The following is a 21,049-nucleotide window of genomic DNA, read 5'->3' as shown; positions in this document are numbered from 1 at the left end:
TTCGTGGTTTGATCAACTTAACCATTCAAAGTTCTCGTTGAAGCATACCATGATAGACAGCATTGCACAGGAATTGCCGGATGGTGGGTATCACGTCCAATCTTACCAACGAATAGGATTTGAGCCGTAGGTAGTTTGACAGAAACAATGGAGAAAATTGCCTTCGTCCTTCACCGGAAAAGAAAATAAAAATAAGAATAAAAAATTACCGATAAGGGTTGGCGACAACTTGAACCGACGGTAGCCAAAAGCCAAGTCGTCTTGGCGCTGCCCTTGCCAGCATATCCTTGCCTCCGGCGCACCCGGCTTGGTCTTATATCCCGATTGCGATAAGCCATCGAAACTTTATTTTGTCTACATCCGACTTGCCGTTGTTCTCGCCTTCCATCACTCTTTTGAAAGAATTTCACGACAGGAGACAGACACACTCCAGGCAGGGATAATTCAAACAGACGACACGGGCATCAATCATCAACTGACACATTCCCCCAAATCTCAAGCCGTTGGTGCAAGATTGCCCGTCTCAGCTCGCACAGCAGGAGGTGTTAGATCTTGGGCTTGGCAAAACACTTGAACACTTGGCGAAGAGGGGTAAAAACACAGAATGGCTGGAGGTTGATGGCAAAAAGAAGCGGTCTCCGGAAAGAGAAGAAGGGAACTGAAGGCTGACAAAGCGGTAAGAAGAATTCATGGCCAGATGTACATCTGAGGGTATGGAGAAAAAAAAGCAACGGTGTGTTTTGAGTGTCCAGTAATATGGACTTTCGTTGCTCGTTCGTAGCTATTGCTGGTCGGTAGATGTTGGGACAGAGGCTCAGATCTGCATCAAGGGGTTGCGCCGTTGTGTAGATCGCCGGCATTGTAGTTTTGCACATCTGATAACAACTGGCACTGGCTTGAGAAGCAAGTTCATTCACCGCTGAAGGGGCTACGTAGTGTGTAATCTTATGGATTACGTGCGATAGAGTGATTGAAGTGTTGTTTTGTGCCCAATATAACTGAGATCACTCACTCTTTGCCGGAAACCTAGGGACCGGTAACCTCAGCTCTACCGTACCAATTCAGGGCCTTCTTTTTGAGCCTCCAGGGCAATCAGACATAATCAGACATAACGTATGTCTGAATCCGTACAGTCGATTCCCGCAAGAGAATAGTGGGTGGGAGACGTGTTGCCACACCGGTGTACCGTAATTTCGATTCTAATGGTGGACTATCTGTTCATCCTGTCCTCTTAAGGGTGCTGAAGGGTGTGGATTTTCGAAATCACCGTCTTGCATACAGTTTTCTGGCGGGCATGAATGTTGCAGTATACTTCTTACAGACTATACGTGATTTTCTTGGTGGCTAAAGACGAACGTCCGTTTATACGGTATTTGCATTGTGGCCAAAAGTGTCAATCAGCTTCTCTATGGATCTTGGATACTCTGGCCGCTTTCGGCCGGGAGTAGGTTTGTGCTGCGGTGAATCGGTAACTCCAATTGATAAGCAAAGGCACGGGAACTGCAGATCTTCGAGGCTCAAACAGCGGGAACTGTGACTTAAGTTGACACTGCAGAATTCGCGGAAATGCCCCCAAAGATACCACCGTGCCTATTTCCACATAAACGATGCCCGGTTCTGTGCCGTTCGTTGTGCTTCAGAAGCTAATAACCGCCATTGCCGACCTGCCGTCCATCTGTTGTCGGCCAAAGAAGGCAAAGGCGGTATGTAACAGCCCAAGATCTTGATTAATGTAAGATCTCTTGGCACACTTCATTGTGCCTCGCAAGCGCAGGGTCTCTTCAAAGGACAACTGATGCTTTCATGATACGAACGCTACAGTATCAAGATGAAGCGGACAGACACCATTTTGCTTGCTTTACATGAAGGGCTTCAGAAACGTCATTCCTTAGAAGAGGCAAAAATGCGTTTGAACAACCCCACACATGCTGTTCCACCCGGTCGGCAGTGATGGGAAATCAACCTAGGTTTGTAATCAACCTTAGAAAAAAAAAACCCAATCAATGATGGACCAAAGATAAAGTCCAAACAAGATCGTCAAGCGCCACAGAACTTAATGATCAATCACAGGCCACAACAGCGACACATCCCATCATCTGTTGTTGCTGCTTGCTGTCATAGTGCCCACTGCCAGCGAACTGTCTGTCCCCCACCAGAGGGCATCACGCCGCGGCTTTGTGCGGGCAACCTGACCCCCCGCTGACCGAAAAAGTGGGGTAGCGCTGCAAGCTGCCGTGCCAAGGCGCAGCGCTAATGCCAAGCTAAAGATAAGCTCAGGCACTGGCACAACCCCACTGCACCATAAAACCTCCACACAAAAGTCACCCGACCACTCCTACAAATGTACAAAGGTACAACAACACCCACTCAGTACAAAAGATGGAAAGCCGCCGTCGGGCGGACTGGCAAAAAAAAAAAAAAAAAAAAAATAGAGTAAACACTGCAGAGAAGAAGAGGAAGGACGGGATCAAGGATTGTGGGGGTGAGATCCGAGCCCCGAAGCGTTCCTTCCTAGCTTGAATCGAACGTCGGAGTCAGGCGGATCTCCGGGCAGCTCAGCTGGGCTGATTTGGTTTGGGGCCGGAGAGTGCACAGACCAGCCGGATACCGGCAACTCCCAACTTCGAAAGTTCAATCGGGCAACTGGAAGCTTCCGCTTTGGCCCCATAATTCCCGGAGTCGGACCCAAATATCCCGGAGTCTTGGAGCGGGACCTACCGAGAAGCCACCGAGCGGCTAATTTGGCACGTGCCGGGTGTCGGATGTTCGGTGCTACGTACATATGTATCCGGATGTTGGATGCCGGGTTACATTCCGAGCTATCTATATCAACGGTTCTGGGGTCTATCTATCCGGTCCTGAAGCGCTTCCGTTACGTCTCATTGACACATATATGGCCCTTCATTCTCTTCAAGTTATATCTGTCCACTAGACTTACTTGACAGGTTTTTAAAATCGACTGTCTGGGAGTAAGCTGGCATCACTGGCAATTAAGCTTGTGGAGTTTCGGCAAGTGAAATTCACTCTCTGTTTTCGAGTAGGCTAACTGTCAATGCCACACCCGGATTCGTTCCACGCATTTCGGTTCGATGAAGACAAAAGAATTACTTTGATATTTGCGTTGTCGTATCTTATTGCTCAAAGGAACCGAGGGCAAGACTTGAACATTTGCGTAATAGGGGAAAACAAAAAATGAAGTAGAGGGATAAAGGGGATTGAACTCAAAGCCGTCGGCCAACACCATAACAAGACTCAGGATCGCATATTTGGAAACAAATGAATCATCAAGCAGCGATCAAGAGCCTTCCTGAACGAACTTCCGGTTGCCGAACGTAGATATTTACTTTTGGAACCTGGTTATCCTTTCGCTCCCCGTCTTTCATGCTGTGTATCTTCATAACGTCCATGTCCGGCTCTATACAGAAATCCCTTGAGCGAGCAAAATCAGGTGACAGAAACATGAGAAAAGGACCACCACAGACAGGCGCATGTCAAGCTGGCATGGAATAGAAGCCATTGGTAAAAGTTACGGCATATGGTTGCAATATCTCGATATGTTTGATTTTTTTATTTTTTTTATTTTTTTAAGTTTTGGACCTTCGAGTTGTCACTCTTGTGTAGACCTCTGATCCAAGTAATTGTACGGACTGAACAGATGGCAAAAGCGATCACTTTCAATTTTTGTTTGTTGCGCGATGCTCGCAGTAAATTTGGAAAACTTTGCTCGGAAACAACATGTATACATGGTATGTCCGCCCACAAGCATTGTATAAATCGCATCCAACCCAAGTCCAACCAACGTCTTTCGTAAGTCTAACTCCCAAATTTCCAGCTTTCTCAGGGTATGTAGCAGTAGGACTTCTCGTTATTTCCACTCAACTTGGGACAGTTAGAACAGCGCGTCACTCTCTTCACTTGGTCTATAGCTCGTCGAAACCCCTTTCAATTTCCCATCTCACATTTCTTCATATTTGGATTAGTTCAGTTGGGACGGAGTAACCGTTACGTGGTCTTAGTCATTGCCTAGTAACGTTATCGCTCTGTTGGCGAAGACTGACAAAAAGAGACGAAACTAAGACCAGACTTGACCATCAAATCTGATGGAACATCGAGTGTCCACATACCGAAAATCATGTCCGTGGCTGGTCATGTCATTCTGGTTGAGTTCATGATGTATGTGACAGCCATGTATACCTAAGGGAAATCTACCAGTCTGGGATCACCATGACAGGTAGAAGGTGGGTGAAAATGATATCAAAGTCTTGCTTAACACAATGGGTTGCCTGCCTAGCCTAGTAAATGGAGGACCGACGCGTAAGTTGCTGTGGCCACCTCAGAGACTCTGCATGAGAACCGCCCCCGAGCACTTGTCTATATAAGCACGAGATTAGACCGAGTAGTCATATAGCCAATGCACGTTCCGTGGAAACAGAGCGTATATGCTGTCATTGTATAATAGGCTTGGTGATTAGTGTGACTGGAATGCATTTATAGAGTATCAGTCATGACATGGACTTTCATTTGAGCTAGGCACCGGAATGATGCGTCTTTGGAAGATGTGAGTCATGATTTCCTTGGGATGACTGACAAAGTCTGATGCCGGACAGCTTGCTTGCTTCATCGAAGACCACGTGGGGAGTCAGAGGAGCACGTAGAAACTCATGATATAGACGATAGGGAGCGTTGAATTGCAAGCTGTTTCTATTGATTCTCTCTATCCATTCGCTCCTCACGTACCCATAACCCAACGGCCTACCCCGGAGACATTAGACCGATGATACCCCGTGCAAGATCACTTGTCTCCTCCTTTATTGTCTGCAGATATCGAATGCTATGCCTGAAAATTGGTTCAAGTCGTGACAGCAGGATGTTTGGCCAGTAACTGGCTGAGTGGTCCATGAAGGATATGCAAGTCTAGCGAGCCCACCTCCAACCTCAGCTTCCAAATCAGAGAGGTCCGGCAAGCTCATCTCTTCCAGCAGTGATCCACAGAGTTGTTGTGTTATGTCTCGGCCAAATCAATCCATCCGTGTGGCAGTAGACTGTGATCGTCCTTCAATCGCTCACATCAGGATATGGAATTCCTGTCCTCCAGACACTCGGAGCTTTTTGGGTGATGGCCATGGGCGCATTGATCGGAGCAAAGTATTCGAGCCAGTAGTATCCTCCAAGTATTATCCTACTATCGATCGTGATCGCTGTCCGCACATGTCGCCCATTAAAGAAATCTCGCTATGCAGTCGTGAGCATCATGGTAATGCAAGGTATGGTGCAATTCCAAATGTGTGTGTTGTGTGTGTGTTCCCGTCTAATCCTCCTCAAGCCAAGTTGTCTTCAACACTGAGGGGGCTGGTAGTTTAGGGGACGCCTGCGGTACCGTCAGGTCAGCAATATGAATCATGGTAGTGTCGAATGGGATGCGCTTACTTGAACAACAGAATATGAGGCTCTGGCTCATGAACCTCGTAGTGTTCCCAACCGAGACTCTGTTGCCGCAACCTTTGTGTTAGTCTTCCCGTTCCCTATGCGTTCCCATCGCGACTAATCAGCTTCGCGCGCACCTGTGTAATGCCCATGGCTCTCCATTCCTCCTCCCACAAGAGCTTTAGAGTGCCCTTGGATTTATCGTGGTAGTCGGAGGGGATGGCCTTGAGCATGGCCTTGGGTAGCTGGACGTGACGGTACTCGTACTCGCTGTCGGAATAGCTATAGGAACAAGTGGCAGGGTCAGCAACCGTACAGTAGAGCGCTTCCCAAAGTGCGCATCGGCGTACCGAGTAGAATAGTGAATAGAGTCGATGAACTCCTCGAGGCGCGCGCGCTCGTTATCAGACAGCGGCCGCGGGCTGGGGTTGCGGCGACTGGTGTCGATGCCCATCTCCTCCGGTGTCATTTTGCCTGCTTGTGTTGTGGGTGTATGGCGGTGTGCGATTGTTGTTGTTTGGTAGCGGTTGCCAAGGCGATGGTTGCTGGCGGTGCTGTGCGATTCCACAACGCGTGTCTCGGTGGTTTGGGTTTCGCTGTGGTGACCGCGCGCGTGGGGTGGATAGAGTGCTATTTAAGAACCCGGAAGCAGAGAGAGGGTCGCTGTCGGGCAGGGCAGTGGAGTCGGCGTCTTTGGCGGCAGTGTATTGTGACTATTGTCTTCACTTTGGGGGCGGGATGAGATGAGACGATCGAGCCGAGAGTCAATTGTAGATGGCGGGGTCGTTGTTGTGTATCTTCTGAGAGCTATCTTGAATAGGCCGAACGATAGCTTCTATTGTCCAGAGACTTTGGTGTTATTGTAGAGTGTATGTCGGTATTGCGATGAGATGGTGATGTCGTTGACGATGACGGGTCAGCCAGCAGTGACGAGTAGGAATCACCCAAGTCTACTGCCACTCAGTTGACAGGGGTTTGATGGCAGAGGGGAGCATCCGGCCGGCAAATCCACCCCAAATGCTGCCGGCCGCGTCAGTTGACCCGGTCTTGGTACGCTTGAAGGGCAGAACTTTTGACAGACGGCTGCCAGCCGCCAGGGAGGTCGACAAGGGATTTCTCAAAGTCGTCCCAAAGCACGGGCACCAGGCGCCGTCCAGGGAAGCAAACCACGCTGCACTAACAAAGCTCAGGACAATCCGCTCAAAGCAACCCGCGGCCAACCGTCTTTTTCATCTGTTGGAGCACCCAACTCGCCATCCGCCCCGATACCTCTCAGCTTTGAGGGTATTCCCACTGCCCATCACCACTGGACTGTCTACACACTGCCGGCATCCCGACCCATCTCACTGCTCGACACGCCGTGCAGCATCCACCCAACAAAGTGTGTAGGTATTCTGTTCCTGCGCAGAGTCGATACACCATCACAAGCCGCCACTGCTATTGGCTCGTGGACGGTTGCCCACCTCACTTACACTACAAGTGATTCTAGCCCGCCCCCTGCCCTCTCCATCACGTTCGTTGAGTTCTCAAGCGGCCACAATCTGTCTTCCCGTCCATTCCTTTCGCGGCGACGCCCGCCTGCCCGCCCGCCCGCTGCAGCTCACAGGCCAGGCCCATCGCTGCTGGAGCACTGGAGCGCGGTTCCCACTAATCCACTACCCTTCAACCCAAGTGGTATTTTTTGTGCCCGCAGCACGAAACACACAATCGCCAAACCGCAACGCGTCTCCCGAACGAGTCCCGTCCTGCTCTGCGCCAGCGACGCCCATCCGGTCCCTGACCCCCAGACGAGACCCTTCTCCCCAACTGCCATTGCCCCGCCGGCACCGCCCTCCTGCCGCATCTACCAGACCCACGACCGGGTTGCACTCTTCGCCGACATGGACAATAAGCGGAAAGCCAGCATCTCCAACGGCGCCCACATCCAGGATGGCGACGACCGCGCTGCGAAGCGCACCAAGAAGGAACCAGGTGTAAGTCCATCACCTCCAATGAACCATTGCTCCCACTGCTCCCTACCTACCTATACATGCATCCCCGGTTCCTGTTGTAGCTGGTCCCTCTCGACGAGGATGCGGCCATGCAGCGACCATAACCTCTAAACTTCCCTTCCTCGTCTGGGAAGGAAGTTGAGGAAGTGCACATGCACCCATTGACAGAACTCAGCGCCTATTATCTGATTGAACCCCAACACCTATCAATGAAGCTTGACATCTGCCTCCCACGATGCCCAACCCGCGTCTTATCCCTTGGCTTCGACAATACAGCAGTCAACAAAACACTGCCCTCAATATTCGACTACATACAGCCAGCTAACCGCGAATACAGCCCTACACGGATTACGATCTCAATCAGGAAGAGACCCATGAGTCCACTACCGCATATGGCCTGCACTTCCTCGAGATGATTCGTAGGACGAAGGACAAGAGGTATGAAGTTACAATCTTGCACGAACCCCGGTACAGGTTTCTCTTTTATTATGACTGCACTACTTGCGATCGACAGCAACAGATGGACCTTTTGCATTCTCTCCGTAAAGCTTTTCGCTAACATCTTGACTATAGTGGACGGACTGTCGCCGACTGCTTCGAAGATCTCATCCCGCGCGAAGGGAACGAAGACTACTACAGGCGCATCAAGCTGCCCATATCTCTCAAAACAATCGAGCGCAAACTGCACAACCAGGACTTTGCAAACATGTCGGAGCTGGAGGGTTACTTTAAACGTATGGTTATGAACGCGAAAGAATACTACAACAAAGGCTCCGACATATTTGAGGACGCAGAACGCGTCAGGAAAGCACTCAGCAACTACATGACCAAGACGAATCCTGCCTACAAGCGCGAAACCGGCTATAGCTGCACCGCAGCGCCGATTCCTGGGGAGGAAGACGATGAAGAGAGCAAGAACGCGAGTCAAAACGGTACCAAAAGGCACTCTTCGAACAGCTCCACAAACGGATCTGTCAAATCTGTGCGGAAACGCGAATCTCCTTCGGTACAGGATATCCAGGGCGAGGATGATGTTGAAGGCGAAGATGATGACCACGATGACGACCGCGACGAGAGCGGCGACGAAGACAATGAGAACCCACGAAGGATTGTTATCAAGAGGCGCGAAAGTGGCAGACCAGCGGCTAGAAGCACAGCCTCGCCAGTACCCACGTTTAAGCCTGGCAGAGGCGGCAGGAAAAAGGCAGACCATGAGTACGAGAATGTACCCTACAAAAGCCTCAACTTCCAGCAAGCACAGGAGAAGATTGTAGAGGAGCTCATTCGCAAGCCGGATGGATCGTACGTTGCACCTCCATCTCTCATTCGTCCCACCTTGTCGACCCTTCCATACTAACATAACAAAACAGTGACCCGTATTTCCTCGACTTTATCAACCTTCCTCCAAGGAGCTTCAAGGACTACTTTGCTGTCATCACTGAGCCCCTCTCCCTCAAGGGCCTGCAGAAGCTCGTCAAGGGTATCTACGGTCGCGCTAGTCCGACAGGTGTGAGCGAATTCAAGAGTTGGGCTGCATTCGAGGAGAAGGCCAGTCTTCTCTGGAACAATGCTCACTACTATAACGAAGAGGGGAGCGTTATTTACGACCTTGCGACGGAATTAAAGAACTGCTTTGAGAGAGAGTTGGACCAAGCCAAGGCAGTCGTTCAAGAACCGCCACAGCCCCCCAAGATTAAACTGAAGGTCGCCCCCGGCTCGGAAACTCCAAGTGTGAGCGGACCGAAGAAGATCACCATTCATGTGGGCGGCTCTCGGGGTAGCGCTGCCGCCTCGCCAGCGCCCCCAACTGGCCAATCCATTGATTCCAACTATAGCCATGGAGCTGTCAATGGCAATAGAGTTGTCCCGTCTGCAGTTCCCATTATACCTCAAGATAAAGTCAGGAGTCTGTCCACCTCTGTGGTACCAAGCCCAGCCGTCACCCAGGCTAAGCTCGAGGGGGGTATTCAACAATCGCCTGTGCCTCTACCACCCCAAGCGGGCGTGAATGGGGTTGCCGTGGGACCCGGAACCATGACGCCGGGAATCAACAATTCGCAACAGCCAGGTTCTGCAGTGCTTCAAAACGGTCATGTGCCCGTTGTAGCACCGCCCCCGCCCCCGCCTATATGGGATAAGACACACCGTGCTCCTGGTCGAGGTAAGTTTTGGTCAGGTCCGTTTATGAAGGTTTAGTCGCTAATTGCATTCAAAAGGTCTTGCCGATGCCCTTATCCATAGCATCCTGATTCGTACCCATCCAAGCATTCCCCTCGAGAGGCGGTTTAGACTTGAAGTTCCGGCTCATCCAAGACTGGCCCAGCAGAACCTGACTGTTCATCTGCCCACTAATCATAGCAGACTGCAGCTTATTCCACGACTGTCTCCTATCCTGGAGCAGCAACAGCGACAATATCGCCTTTTCATCACCATTAATGGTTCGATGGTGGGAAGGGCGACTCCTTTACCGATTCCTGACGACCCGCTGCCCGTGAATGCGATAGTATTTGACCTTCCGTTGCAGCCGGGTACGACAGTAATCAGTGTCACAATGATTGCAGCCCTTCCAAAGGGCCAGAAGCTCCCCAGTGGCGCCGAGTGCGAGCTGGAGAGGATTTCTGTCAATGCCTTTTTACCCAGGGTGTAACCGCTCGTTTGAACGTGCACCCGTCTCAAATGTTGTTTTCTGGTATTATTTTGATACCTTTTTAATTCCTTTTCAAGATCTGGTTGGTTCAGGCAATGCTGTGGAGGTTATGGTTCAAGGATTGGGCGTGGTCTTGGTCTTGTCCGGCGCAAGACAGTCGAGACATTTCGAAAGTGTGGGTTGGCTAGCGTCAGGTTACTTACATTATGGAGTTTAGGGACGGTGGGATGTGGAATACAATGCGTTCGGCTCGGTCATTTGGTACTTTCTCTCCATGGTGGGAGTTGTTGGTCGGCTTGCATAAATAAAGAGATGGTGCGATGACAGAGAGCGAGTATACGGATGGTAATGGATGAATCAAGTGGCCATTGCCGGAGCATCATGCTGTTATGTATGATATACGTGACAAAAGGGGGATATCCAAACAGCCAATTTTTACAAGCCAGTCGGCGACGACATTTTGCAACAAGTATGGGAAATTAGACAAGCACCGGTTTGCACCTTGAACCATTGTTTGGGGAGTCATTATTGACTACCTTCTTTGTCTGCTTACACTCCTACGCAAACAAGACAATGCAATGCTTGGGTTGTTGACCCTGGAGATGTTTACCAAGTCCGAGAACGGCAGCTAACAAATACAGAAGGCTTCGGAAATGCGATGCGAACGGTTGGAATGTTGTTTCTCAAAGATGTCTTCTCCTTTCCATGTCCGGTTGGGTCTCCTTTGTTCTGCCAGCTTCATGTCCATTTCCGTCAGCTATGCCCTAGCATTGCACCCCTCTTTGTTATTGTCTATTGTCGCAAAGGTCCATAACGTTGACTGAGTGCTTCATTGATCCCACTCAGCTACTTCCCCTTTGTGTTCCATTCTCTTATGTTGACGCCATGTTGCCAACTATCTTCCCACAAACCCTTTCTGCATTCCTTTTAGCAACATCTTCATGATTTTACAGAATCTGCGTTTTCACGAGGGACCACTTTGATTCCCCCGAGTCGAACTACACGAGAAAGCTGACGCATAGCACAATCGCACAGTCGAGAATATTCATCACCATACGAAGGGGAACAACCTCAAGCGAAGCAACAATGCATCCCCAAGGCGCCCACTTCGCGCCAGCCGGCCTTTACAGCCCCGGCGGGTTCAAGCCGCCCTCATTCGGCGTTGTCCCCAAAGCCCGCTCCGACGTCCGCCAACCAACCCGTATCTCATCCACCCACGTTGTCGTCGAACCCATATCCACCAAGGAGCGACCTTGGGTTCCCTCCGACGGGCTGTACCAGGAAATTAACAAACAAGCCATGCACGAGCGCAAGCTCGCCATCATAGGTGTCGACGACAGACTCCTTAAGCCTTTACCCCTAAAGAAACACCCGTTCCATACCCTGGATTACATTCCCTTTGCTCGATCGAGCCTCGAGGCTATGGCCGCTATTGAGGATGGGTTGAAGGGAGTGGCCAAGTTGCTGAAGCTCGATGGGATCGGGGTGGACGTAAGTCCGGTGGTCCCAAGGCAGGTTCTAAGTATCAGGGAGTCTGGGTGGAGGCCGACGCAGTTGGGGTTTGATCATATCCGCTGGCCTACTTCCGAGGAGCACAAGGACGTGGAGTTTCAAAGTGACTGGTATGAAATTCTGTGGTACGATATCATGAAGAGGGTATATAGGTGGGCGGAGAAGTATTTTGATGAACAGCAGGATGTGAAAGTGTCTGCGAAGAGCGTGAAAGATTGGACGAACCTGTGGAAGCAGGCGGGCGTTTCAGATCACTTTGTTCATTATGCGAGCTTGGTGGCGAGGCAGGATAATAATCACCCCGCGGGGTGGGATGTGTTGTTGGCAAAGGGGAAATATAGGAAATTTCTCATGGTTGGGGTGCTGGTGAGGTTGTTGCAGGAGCAGGTGTTCGATGAGTTGTTGTTTGGGGCGGACAAGGGCACGAAGAGGATGTTGGACGCACAGGATGAGTGTTATATCGAGTTAGATGGTATGTTTCTTTCTTTCTTTCAGTCCCTCTATCCTTTGTTATCGTTGTTGTGGACTAACTTAGCGGGAACTAGGCCACTTCCGCACCGAGATGCGTTGCCGAAGTGTCCGCGCTGCTCTCGGCGATTCTATCTTGACTCCAGGCTTCTGGCCTGAGGTGGACAAGCTGGCGATCCAAACCACAGCCTTGTTCTCACCTCTGCTCCGGTTCATGGACGTCGAATTCGAAAAGCGTACAGACCCGCTAGAGTTTCATCAGGACATCCACGATATCATTGCCGAGTCGGGTTACTTCAACATCGCCATGCGGCTTTCCCGCGATGTCTTCCGCTTCAACTGGCCCCTGCCCGGAGATGGATGGAGTCTGGAAGTTGAGAACGTCGACGACACTCCCTTTGAGATCTCGCGGGCCTGGGCTGATAAACACGAGCAAGATGCCCAAAAGCGGTATCACGCGGGCCTGGAAGCAGATCGACGACGGAAGAAGAGGAGAAAGGAGCTTGGTCTGGACGGACGTACTACGAGGACCACTGCTGCCATGGCACGTGGTACCCTCCGACTTGCTTTGGATCATGTCAGTACAAAGTTGAAGTCCGGTTTGGCTGCCACGGGTGTCAGGCTTGCGCGGCTCCGTCCTGGCTTCGTGGCACCCACTGTTGACGATCCTCCTCCTGCCTCTGAGCCAGACTACAGCAGGTCCAGTGACCCCAACCGCCCTCCGGAGCTCTACCTCCCCTCTCGCCTGGCAAAGACCCAAATCGCCATCTTCCCCGCCATCCAACGCTACATGAACCTGGAAACCTTCAGACGTGAGCCGGTCAAGAAGAACCCGTCCTTCTCCCGGTCCTTCTCCTTCCACACCAACGACATCATGGCCTCCATCGAGAGCCACCCCACTTACGAATATTACTTTGATCAACTCATCCCCCGCAACCCCCCTAAGAAGGAAGACTCTTCCGACGAGGGCTACACCTTCCCCACGGCTCGCCGTCGCAAGCATCCCAACCCCTTCGACCGCCAAGAAGACGCCCAAGCCATCCACACGATCGCCAAAGGCAACGCAATTTACTACTCGGGCGTAGCCGACGAGTCTCACCTCTCCGCCCTCCGGCGCAATGCCAACGATCCTTCTGTCGGTCCAGAAAAGTATTACATCGGCTACCCCGGTTACTTGCCCGAGCACGTTCCTACCTTGAGGGAATGGACCAATCTCCCTCTTACCTCTCGCCACAGCCACAGCCGGCACTCCCTCAACAACCTAACCTCATCCTCTCGTACATCTTCCCCTTTCTTCTCCTACTTCGTTCCCTCCAACAAAACCCTCATCCTCACCCGCCGTCTCCTTTTCACCACGCTCATCTACTCCCTCCTCCGCTTTTTGCTACTTCCCCTCCTCCTCCCTTCTTTCCTCCCCTTCCTCCTCGCTTTGGAATCTACAGCCCTGCACGTCTTCAACCAGGTCAAAGATGGCCTCACCACTTTGCTCACTCCCCTCGTTGATGCCATCCGTCCTCTTCTAGGTCGTCTTCTTCACACATTAACTCTCCTCCGAAACCTAGCGTTGGCTGTTCTCAAACCAGTCCTCGCTCCCGTCGGGGACTTGGTTAAGAAACTGGTGCTCCCGCCTTTGGCTTCCGCTTTAAGGGCTGTGGGATATCTTTATAGCCAGCTTGTCGAGAGGGGACCGGTGGGATGGGTTTGGACGAGGTTGAAGGGGGCGGTTGGATGGTGGGGAGATTGGGTGAAGTTGGTGGATGAGGCGGTGAAAGGCGGGTTGGCGAGGGTTGATGCTTGGTTGGGTGGTGCTACTGGTGCTACAGTTTTGCCTGAGGCGTGGCGAAGGAGCGGAGCAGGAGGAGGAGGAAGTGAAGGAGGGAGTTTAACGACAACGGTGACCACGGCGACAACGGTGACAACGACGATGACGGGGGCGGCGGCGGCTGGTGGTGGTGGTGGTGGTGGTAACTGGAACCCTTTTGCTAGGAGGATTGAGTCTGGTTTGAAGACTGAGAAGATTACTTACACCGTGACTACTAACGGGGGGGAAGAAGTGTTCACTGTCACGGAGAAACGCACTGCTGGTGGTGGTGGTGGTCTGACGTCTGGGAGGAGGACTTCCACCGCTTCCACTGTTACCACTGGCGATGGAACCTTCACCCTTGCCGGCGCGGCACCGCCTCCTCCTCTGACGCCTTGAAGCAGTTTAACCGTGGATAACAAGTTTTGGAAAATTGGATAAGTAGTCTGTTGGTTGTTTTTGTTTGGGATGATGGCTTTCCGAAGGCGTTAGGTCAACTTGGAGACTTGGACAAAGATGTAAAGTAGCTAGCTTAGTTTCGACAAACTCTTCCTACACGTACTCGTCACAAGTCAGTCGTCTTGGTCCGCAATCATGTCATCGTTTGAGTTTGGGTTGTAAGGGATCAACACCTTTAGTAAAAAGCTCGCTAACTCTCGAAGCAAACCATGAGCGGTGCCCAGGACGGCTGTTCACAACCAGAGGTAACAAGCCGGAGTTTCCTGTTCCGAGCCTTGACGTTAACGTTAGTCAACAAAGACGCATGTCCATTTCCGGCCGAATGTAGAGGACCAATGCTTTTATTCCTCACTAAGCTCCTATCAATGTCCCATATCCCGCGACGACTGTGACCCATGCCCGCCGCAAAAGCCCAACATACCATACACATGCTCTCTCAGGAACCCGATGGAAATAGTGCGGCAACCCCATCTCGTCCTGAGTGTAAACCATTCTCTAATTCCGTGACAGCCCACGCTCAGATCTATGCACATATCTGCGAGTGGGAGGCCACTTGGTATAAAACCGACTTAAAGGCTGCCTTAACTTCCAAAGTCAAATAACGCCATGATAAGGACCTCAATAGTAGAGCTGCTGAATGAAATGTAAAAAGGATTTTCTGGAAACCGACGCCACGGCTAGATTCCCCCCTTCCAGACTCCCGTATTCCTCCACCAAGTAATGAAGCGGGTAGCTTTTTCGTCAACGAGATATCCCATATTTCTATGCGTTGTCGTCTGCGTGTATGCCGCCGCCGAGACCGCATGTCGTCCTTTTCGAACGTCGTAGATATTATAAGCGGCCCGTTGTATGCATAAGAACGAAGCTGCCTGCTAAAGCCGGGCTTGACTTTAGCTTGTCAATGACATGGCCAAAATTAGAGACCGCATTTAGACGGTCATCTTGGCACGAGCGCGAGAGCTGCCGCTGTGAGCGGATTCCGTGTGGCCGGAGAACTCGAGAGCCTCGTTGGGCGGGAGCTGGAGGACCTCCTTGAAGCGGCGGCCGATAGCCATCAGGATCTCCTTGCCCTTCTCGGGGGACCTGCCCTTGCCGCCAGAAATATCTCCGTCGCCGCGGCCGGGAATGTGCTTGCCGATAGTGCGGGTCCAGACACCAACACGGAAGAAGGCCTTGCGGACGTTGACGACAACGCCCATGACCTCACCGTCCTCCTCGTCCTCGAGAGTCTCGCCGATCGCAGCAAGCATAGTATGCAGCCAGATCTCGTCAATGTTGACATTGCGCTTCTCCTTGAACTGGTAAGACCACTTGCCACCGTGCTTGTTCTGGGGATCCTCCCACTCGGGGCGCACGCCCTCCTTGAAGAGATGGTAATCGGACTTGAGAGCGAGCTCTGATACCGGGGCGATGTTGTTCTGCGCGCGTTTTGGTCAGCATGCATGTTGCGCAAAGCGTGGGGTGGGAGAGCGCTCATAAACATACATATACACCCCAGAACTCCTCGACCGTCTCAAAGGTGATAACCTCCTTCAGAAGGTCATTCCAGTTGTCGCCCTGGTCGCGATGATGTTAGCTGACTGCATCGTATGGTGGAGCAGGTGGTAGGCGAAGGGAGGGGGGGGGAGGGGGGAACCAACCTTTCCGCTTGAGGGCTTGGTGAACCAAAGGGTCCAGCGGTTGGAGAGAGGGTGCTTGACATTGAAGTGCTCCTTGTCGTGGAAGACGGTGACGGTCTTGTCGTCCTTGGCGGCGGCGGCGTCGCCGTTGGTGTTGCCGCCCTCGGGGCTGATAGGAATGGTGGTGAGATCGACTTGCTCGGACATGGTGGCGGTTGTGATGTTGCGATGGGGGTTTGGAAAGTGGATGTTGATCAAAGTGTGTCGTTCCGACCGACAAAGGGCGACGAGAACGGAGTCGAAGCTAACAAGGACTGAGCTTGGACAGACGGGCCCACAAAAAAAGCAGTTTATGCCCAAGAAAGTGATCTAAGCGTGCGCGGCGTGTGGAAGCGCGAATCGATTGGGGACTGCGGGCGAGGGGGGGCTCCAACTTGGGGGATCCACGATACGATTCGGTCAGATGTTTTGGATTATGTATGTGGTCTGTTTTTGCCTGGGGGATGACTGCTCTTCCGAGGAGAAGTGGAAGTTCAGGATGCTTGGTTGTTGAGAAAAAAAGTTGAGATGTTGAGAGCGAGGAAGAAAGAAGAAGACGTGGAACAAGGTGAAGTTTGTCACGGCAAAAAAAAAGAGGAAATTCACTGTCTAGACGCGTGGTCCAAGCACTCAGGATCTAGACGGCAGGTGCGACTTGCGACTTGGAGGTGAAATCATCTGAGACTTGTTGCTCCAGGCAAACAAGTCGGTTGCTCTTTCAAACACCGAGGCGGTAGTGCAGATAGAGAGAGGTACTAGTGTACCTTGGATATTCTACCTATACACAGAGTTATGATAGTCCCAGGAGAGTATGGTTGACAGCCGAGACTTGGATGATAATAGAGTGGATTTTGTCTCGGAGGCACAAATCGAAGAATTTTTGGCATTGGCAGTTGCCCATGAAGGCCAACTGACAAATTCAGTGTAGCCGCAATCACAAGCAGCGAGGAGTAGACCTGATGCAGACAATGCCCTGCCAACACTTGGTGTTACGGCGATGCATCCTGCAGCAATCATTCGCGTAACGATTGGTAACAGAAGTGTTTCTTTCCAAACCATCGCCGCTTCCAGACTCCCAGAGTCCTCGGCAGTCAAACTTGCACAGACTCACAATGGCCACCCGACTTCACTCCCATCCCGAGTCGTTCAGTCTCATCATTCAGTTGCCCTGTCATGTCAGCGAGTCAACAATCCAATGAAACGAATCCCGTCTTTCCTGCAACTGCCTACAGACCCCTCCCCCTCCTCCACTTCGAAAAGTTGCCCTTGCCCACCCTGCACTGCAGTCCTTGCTAGCGCCCCCAGAAGAGACCGGAGGCGCTCAAGGTGAAAAAAAGTTCCCAGGGACAAGACCCCTCAACGCCCCTCCCATACCCCCATGTCGGTCAAACCCAGCCAGTCGTAGGCTCGGATCGAAGGAGACTGGGACCAGATATCACGGGTAGTATCACGTGTAGAGCTTAGATAAGATAGTGGCCATACCCAACCATGCCCGATCCAGGCTAGACAGTGGGGAAAACCGGGGCGGTTGGCCATGCAGCAGAAAAAAGTTGCGGCGCAGTTGAAAATTTCAAAATTGAAAGTCGCCCGGCCTGCCCTGCCCCACGCAGCCCACTCTTTCAGCGACTGGACCGGCTCAGGCCTTTTAAAACCCTTCAACTCCCTCCTCGTCCCCTTCGTTGTTGCCAGCTTCAGCTCAGTCTCGACATTCCCTTTCCAGACAACACTATCTTCATCATGGCGGACGAAGTTTACGATGGTGCCATTGGCATCGATCTTGGTATGTTTTAACCTTTTTACAAGACCCGCCGTGCGCAATATCATGTTATTGTCACCGATGTTGCGACCTGTTTGCGCCCGAGTTTCTGTTTTTGTGCGTTTTCGGGCATCACCAAGGGCAACGGCGCACTCGGTCAAGACTCATGCATATGTGAACAACTTGCTAACCTCAATCCTTCCATATAGGTACTACCTACTCTTGCGTTGCCATCTACGAGGGTACCAATGTCGAGATCATTGCCAACGAGCAGGGTAGCTTCACCACTCCCTCTTTCGTCTCCTTCACTCCCGAGGAGCGTTTGATCGGTGAGGCCGCCAAGAACCAGGCCGCCATGAACCCGAAGAACACCGTCTTCGATGTCAAGTACGCGCTATCCAGTATCTCAGTCTCGGAAGAAGCAGCCTCACTAACGCACCTCCAGGCGTCTTATCGGTCGCCGCATCGATGACCCCACCGTCAAGAAGGACCAGGAGTCTTGGCCCTTCAAGGTTGTCGACGATGGTGCCGGCAACCCCAAGGTTGAGGTTGACTACCTCAACGGTGTCCACACCTTCTCCCCCCAGGAGATCTCCGCCATGGTCCTCACCAAGGTAAGCCACCGCCACATCCGAGCTTCCGGATCTGTACGCATAAGAACCGCACTCTAACATGTGTTCCCACAACACAGATGAAGGAGATTGCCGAGGTCAAGCTTGGCAAGAAGGTTGAGAAGGCTGTCATCACTGTCCCCGCCTACTTCAACGACAACCAGCGTCAGGCTACCAAGGATGCTGGTGCCATTGCCGGCCTCAACGTCCTCCGTATCATCAACGAGCCCACCGCTGCCGCCATTGCCTACGGTCTCGGTGCCAACAAGTCCAACAAGGAGCGCAACGTCCTCATCTACGATCTTGGTGGTGGTACTTTCGATGTCTCCCTCCTCAACATCCAGGGTGGTGTCTTCACTGTCAAGGCCACCGCTGGTGACACCCATCTTGGTGGTCAGGATTTCGACACCAACCTCCTTGACTACTGCAAGAAAGAATTCACGCGCCGTACTAAGAAAGGTTAGTAAATTCCCTCCCCGCTCTTGCGGCACGCCTGGTGTTCTGAACATCTTCGAATTGCTTGTTTTTTGGTGGTTTTTGGAACTCGAAACTAATAAACAACAACCAGATCTCTCCGGTGATGCCCGTGCCCTCCGTCGTCTCCGCACTGCTTGCGAGCGTGCCAAGCGTACCCTCTCTTCCGGTGCCCAGACCACCATTGAGATCGACTCCCTCTTCGATGGTGAGGACTTCAACATCAACGTCACTCGTGCCCGTTTCGAGGACTTGAACGCCAAGGCCTTTTCTGGTACCCTCGAGCCTGTTGCTCAGGTCCTCAAGGATGCCGGTATCGAGAAGTCCGCCGTTGACGAGATCGTCCTTGTCGGTGGTTCTACCCGTATCCCCAAGGTCCAGAAGCTCCTCAGCGAGTTCTTCGACGGCAAGAAGCTCGAGAAGTCCATCAACCCCGATGAGGCTGTCGCCTACGGTGCCGCCGTCCAGGCCGGTATCCTCTCCGGCAAGGCCACCTCCGCCGAGACCTCCGACCTCCTCCTCCTCGATGTCGTTCCCCTCTCCCTCGGTGTCGCCATGGAGGGCAACATTTTCGCCCCCGTCGTCCCCCGTGGCCAGACTGTGCCCACCATCAAGAAGCGCACCTTCACCACTGTTGCCGACAACCAGCAGACCGTTCAGTTCCCCGTTTACCAGGGTGAGCGTGTCAACTGCGAGGACAACACCTCTCTCGGCGAGTTCACTCTTGCTCCTATCCCTCCCATGAAGGCTGGTGAGCCCGTCCTCGAGGTCGTCTTCGAGGTCGACGTCAACGGTATCCTCAAGGTTACCGCCACTGAGAAGACCTCTGGCCGCTCTGCCAACATCACCATCTCCAACTCCGTTGGCAAGCTCTCTTCCTCTGAGATCGAGAAGATGGTTGAGGAGGCTGAGAAGTTCAAGAGCAACGACGAGGCTTTCTCCAAGCGCTTCGAGGCCAAGCAGCAGCTCGAGTCCTACATCTCCCGCGTTGAGGAGATCGTCTCCGACCCCACTCTCTCCCTCAAGCTCAAGCGCGGCCAGAAGGAGAAGATTGAGCAGTCCCTCTCCGAGGCCATGAGCCAGCTCGAGATTGAGGACTCCTCCGCCGAGGACCTCAAGAAGAAGGAGCTTGCCCTCAAGCGCCTCGTCACCAAGGCCATGTCTTCCCGCTAAATTACCTTTTAGCTTAACGAAGTGTATGATGCTCGCCTTCCATCTACCAATGGGCGCGATACTTGGGAATAGGAACAGGAACTTTAATTGAAGGCAGGGTCTTGTCTTGTATCGGCACGACGTCTTCATATACCTCGTTCATTGGGACCGGATACTCAAAAGTTGGGGGGGCCATGTGTATTTGATCTGCATTCTACGGCATCAGTCGCAGCCCCAGGCAGGGAATGGTTGTTTCCAAGAACGAATGACATACCGGATGGATTTCTTTTCCTTGCCTTTTAGCGCCATTGATCTCTTTATTTATGACCCAAAATCTCTTCGGCGCAACTGCATGTAGACTGGGGAAGGTGCAAAAACAATACAAACGATGAACAAAACTTATCTTGTCTCCCTTTGATGCAAAATGTGACTCTGTCTTGTTTGTTATTCTGAACTTTTGTTGTCGGATGTGTTGTCCATTCAACAAGGTATATTAACATCATGTCCAGCCAGGTCATTGTTAGTCCTCATGCCTTGATGATTCATTCGTAGGCATCGCTGTATTGTATAGAGACATGTTGATACAATGACCAATGCATAATAGTTTGAACTGAACGCGTTGCCTAGTAAGATACATGGGTCTTTTGACTTGGGTTATGGCCAAGGCAATGTTGCCAATGCGTGCCCAGTATTTTGTTATGGCTGTAATTCACTAACATATGCCCATGTACATTAGGCCGATGCCTTTATTAGTAGACATTACCGATAGACCAGTTCTTGAAAACGGCTGTTACCAATCTTGATGTGTGTCTTGGATTCGTGTTGTTGTGGTGTTGTCGTTGGCGGACGTTGCATGTGGTCTTGGCTTTCGGATTCCAACCTGGACGGTTGCCAAGATGGCTGGCATTCTCGACTTCACACAACCAACTCATCTCTGATGTTTGATCGTTATTATTATAATGCTAAGATGTAGTATGTGGATTGGAGGATGAAGCTGTGGTACACCCAGACGTCGCCCGGAAGAGCAAAACGGAACTGAACATCTTTTTGAAAGTCAAAGGAGCAACATGATTGGACAAATGCAAGGGGGCGCCAC

The 21,049-nt window shown here is 51.8% G+C and overlaps 5 protein-coding genes across 5 annotated transcripts; 3 read left to right on the top strand and 2 right to left on the bottom strand.

Moving 5' to 3' along the window:
• Positions 1–5,152: 5,152 nt before the first annotated feature.
• Positions 5,153–6,128, bottom strand: B0T23DRAFT_197795 (regulatory subunit of cyclin-dependent kinase). The gene is made up of 4 exons (XM_062833328.1): positions 5,775–6,128; positions 5,562–5,706; positions 5,428–5,486; positions 5,153–5,368 (listed from the first exon to the last, which is right to left on the bottom strand). Exons 1-4 carry the CDS (start codon positions 5,891–5,893, stop codon positions 5,335–5,337), a joined length of 357 nt encoding a protein of 118 aa, XP_062690985.1. The 5' UTR covers positions 5,894–6,128; the 3' UTR covers positions 5,153–5,334.
• Positions 6,129–7,304: 1,176 nt separating this feature from the next.
• B0T23DRAFT_321488 (Bromodomain-containing protein) lies at positions 7,305–10,062 on the top strand (the record flags this gene model as incomplete). The annotated part of the gene is made up of 5 exons (XM_062835239.1): positions 7,305–7,397; positions 7,753–7,853; positions 7,989–8,717; positions 8,786–9,576; positions 9,632–10,062. The coding sequence occupies 5 exons, from the start codon at positions 7,305–7,307 to the stop codon at positions 10,060–10,062; spliced, it is 2,145 nt and encodes a 714-aa protein (XP_062690984.1).
• A 1,086-nt stretch (positions 10,063–11,148) lies between these two features.
• On the top strand, positions 11,149–14,399 carry B0T23DRAFT_455313 (uncharacterized protein; the record flags this gene model as incomplete). The annotated part of the gene is made up of 2 exons (XM_062841228.1): positions 11,149–12,046; positions 12,120–14,399. The coding sequence occupies 2 exons, from the start codon at positions 11,149–11,151 to the stop codon at positions 14,240–14,242; spliced, it is 3,021 nt and encodes a 1,006-aa protein (XP_062690983.1). The 3' UTR covers positions 14,243–14,399.
• A 582-nt stretch (positions 14,400–14,981) lies between these two features.
• On the bottom strand, positions 14,982–16,421 carry B0T23DRAFT_197757 (eukaryotic translation initiation factor 4E). The gene is made up of 3 exons (XM_062833326.1): positions 15,943–16,421; positions 15,788–15,859; positions 14,982–15,720 (listed from the first exon to the last, which is right to left on the bottom strand). Exons 1-3 carry the CDS (start codon positions 16,126–16,128, stop codon positions 15,232–15,234), a joined length of 747 nt encoding a protein of 248 aa, XP_062690982.1. The 5' UTR covers positions 16,129–16,421; the 3' UTR covers positions 14,982–15,231.
• Positions 16,422–17,286: 865 nt separating this feature from the next.
• On the top strand, positions 17,287–20,187 carry B0T23DRAFT_197718 (heat shock protein 70 family). The gene is made up of 5 exons (XM_062833325.1): positions 17,287–17,740; positions 17,926–18,103; positions 18,162–18,330; positions 18,408–18,786; positions 18,896–20,187. The coding sequence occupies exons 1-5, from the start codon at positions 17,698–17,700 to the stop codon at positions 19,972–19,974; spliced, it is 1,848 nt and encodes a 615-aa protein (XP_062690981.1). The 5' UTR covers positions 17,287–17,697; the 3' UTR covers positions 19,975–20,187.
• Positions 20,188–21,049: the final 862 nt, after the last annotated feature.

This window comes from Neurospora hispaniola, assembly GCF_033458365.1.
Source record: "Neurospora hispaniola strain FGSC 10403 chromosome Unknown B0T23scaffold_6, whole genome shotgun sequence".
NCBI lineage: Eukaryota > Fungi > Ascomycota > Sordariomycetes > Sordariales > Sordariaceae > Neurospora > Neurospora hispaniola.
The sequence above is the reverse complement of the archived record's forward strand: the minus strand, read 5'-3'. Positions and strand labels throughout refer to the sequence as shown.

What these genes read in the sequence shown, in the direction of transcription:
- B0T23DRAFT_197757 (XM_062833326.1), bottom strand. Translation starts at nt 16,128, where the DNA reads ATGTCCGAGCAAGTCGATCTCACCACCATTCCTATCAGCCCCGAGGGC. An exon ending in CCAAGCCCTCAAGCGGAAAG is followed by an intron (nt 15,860 to 15,942) that starts GTTGGTTCCCCC and finishes CATCGCGACCAG; the next exon opens with GGCGACAACTGGAATGACCT. An exon ending in AGGAGTTCTGGGGTGTATAT is followed by an intron (nt 15,721 to 15,787) that starts GTATGTTTATGA and finishes AAACGCGCGCAG; the next exon opens with AACAACATCGCCCCGGTATC.
- B0T23DRAFT_197795 (XM_062833328.1), bottom strand. Translation starts at nt 5,893, where the DNA reads ATGACACCGGAGGAGATGGGCATCGACACCAGTCGCCGCAACCCCAGC. An exon ending in TCTATTCACTATTCTACTCG is followed by an intron (nt 5,707 to 5,774) that starts GTACGCCGATGC and finishes TTGTTCCTATAG; the next exon opens with CTATTCCGACAGCGAGTACG. An exon ending in GAGCCATGGGCATTACACAG is followed by an intron (nt 5,487 to 5,561) that starts GTGCGCGCGAAG and finishes TTGCGGCAACAG; the next exon opens with AGTCTCGGTTGGGAACACTA.
- B0T23DRAFT_197718 (XM_062833325.1), top strand. Translation starts at nt 17,698, where the DNA reads ATGGCGGACGAAGTTTACGATGGTGCCATTGGCATCGATCTTG. An exon ending in CCGCCATGGTCCTCACCAAG is followed by an intron (nt 18,331 to 18,407) that starts GTAAGCCACCGC and finishes CCCACAACACAG; the next exon opens with ATGAAGGAGATTGCCGAGGT. An exon ending in CACGCGCCGTACTAAGAAAG is followed by an intron (nt 18,787 to 18,895) that starts GTTAGTAAATTC and finishes AACAACAACCAG; the next exon opens with ATCTCTCCGGTGATGCCCGT.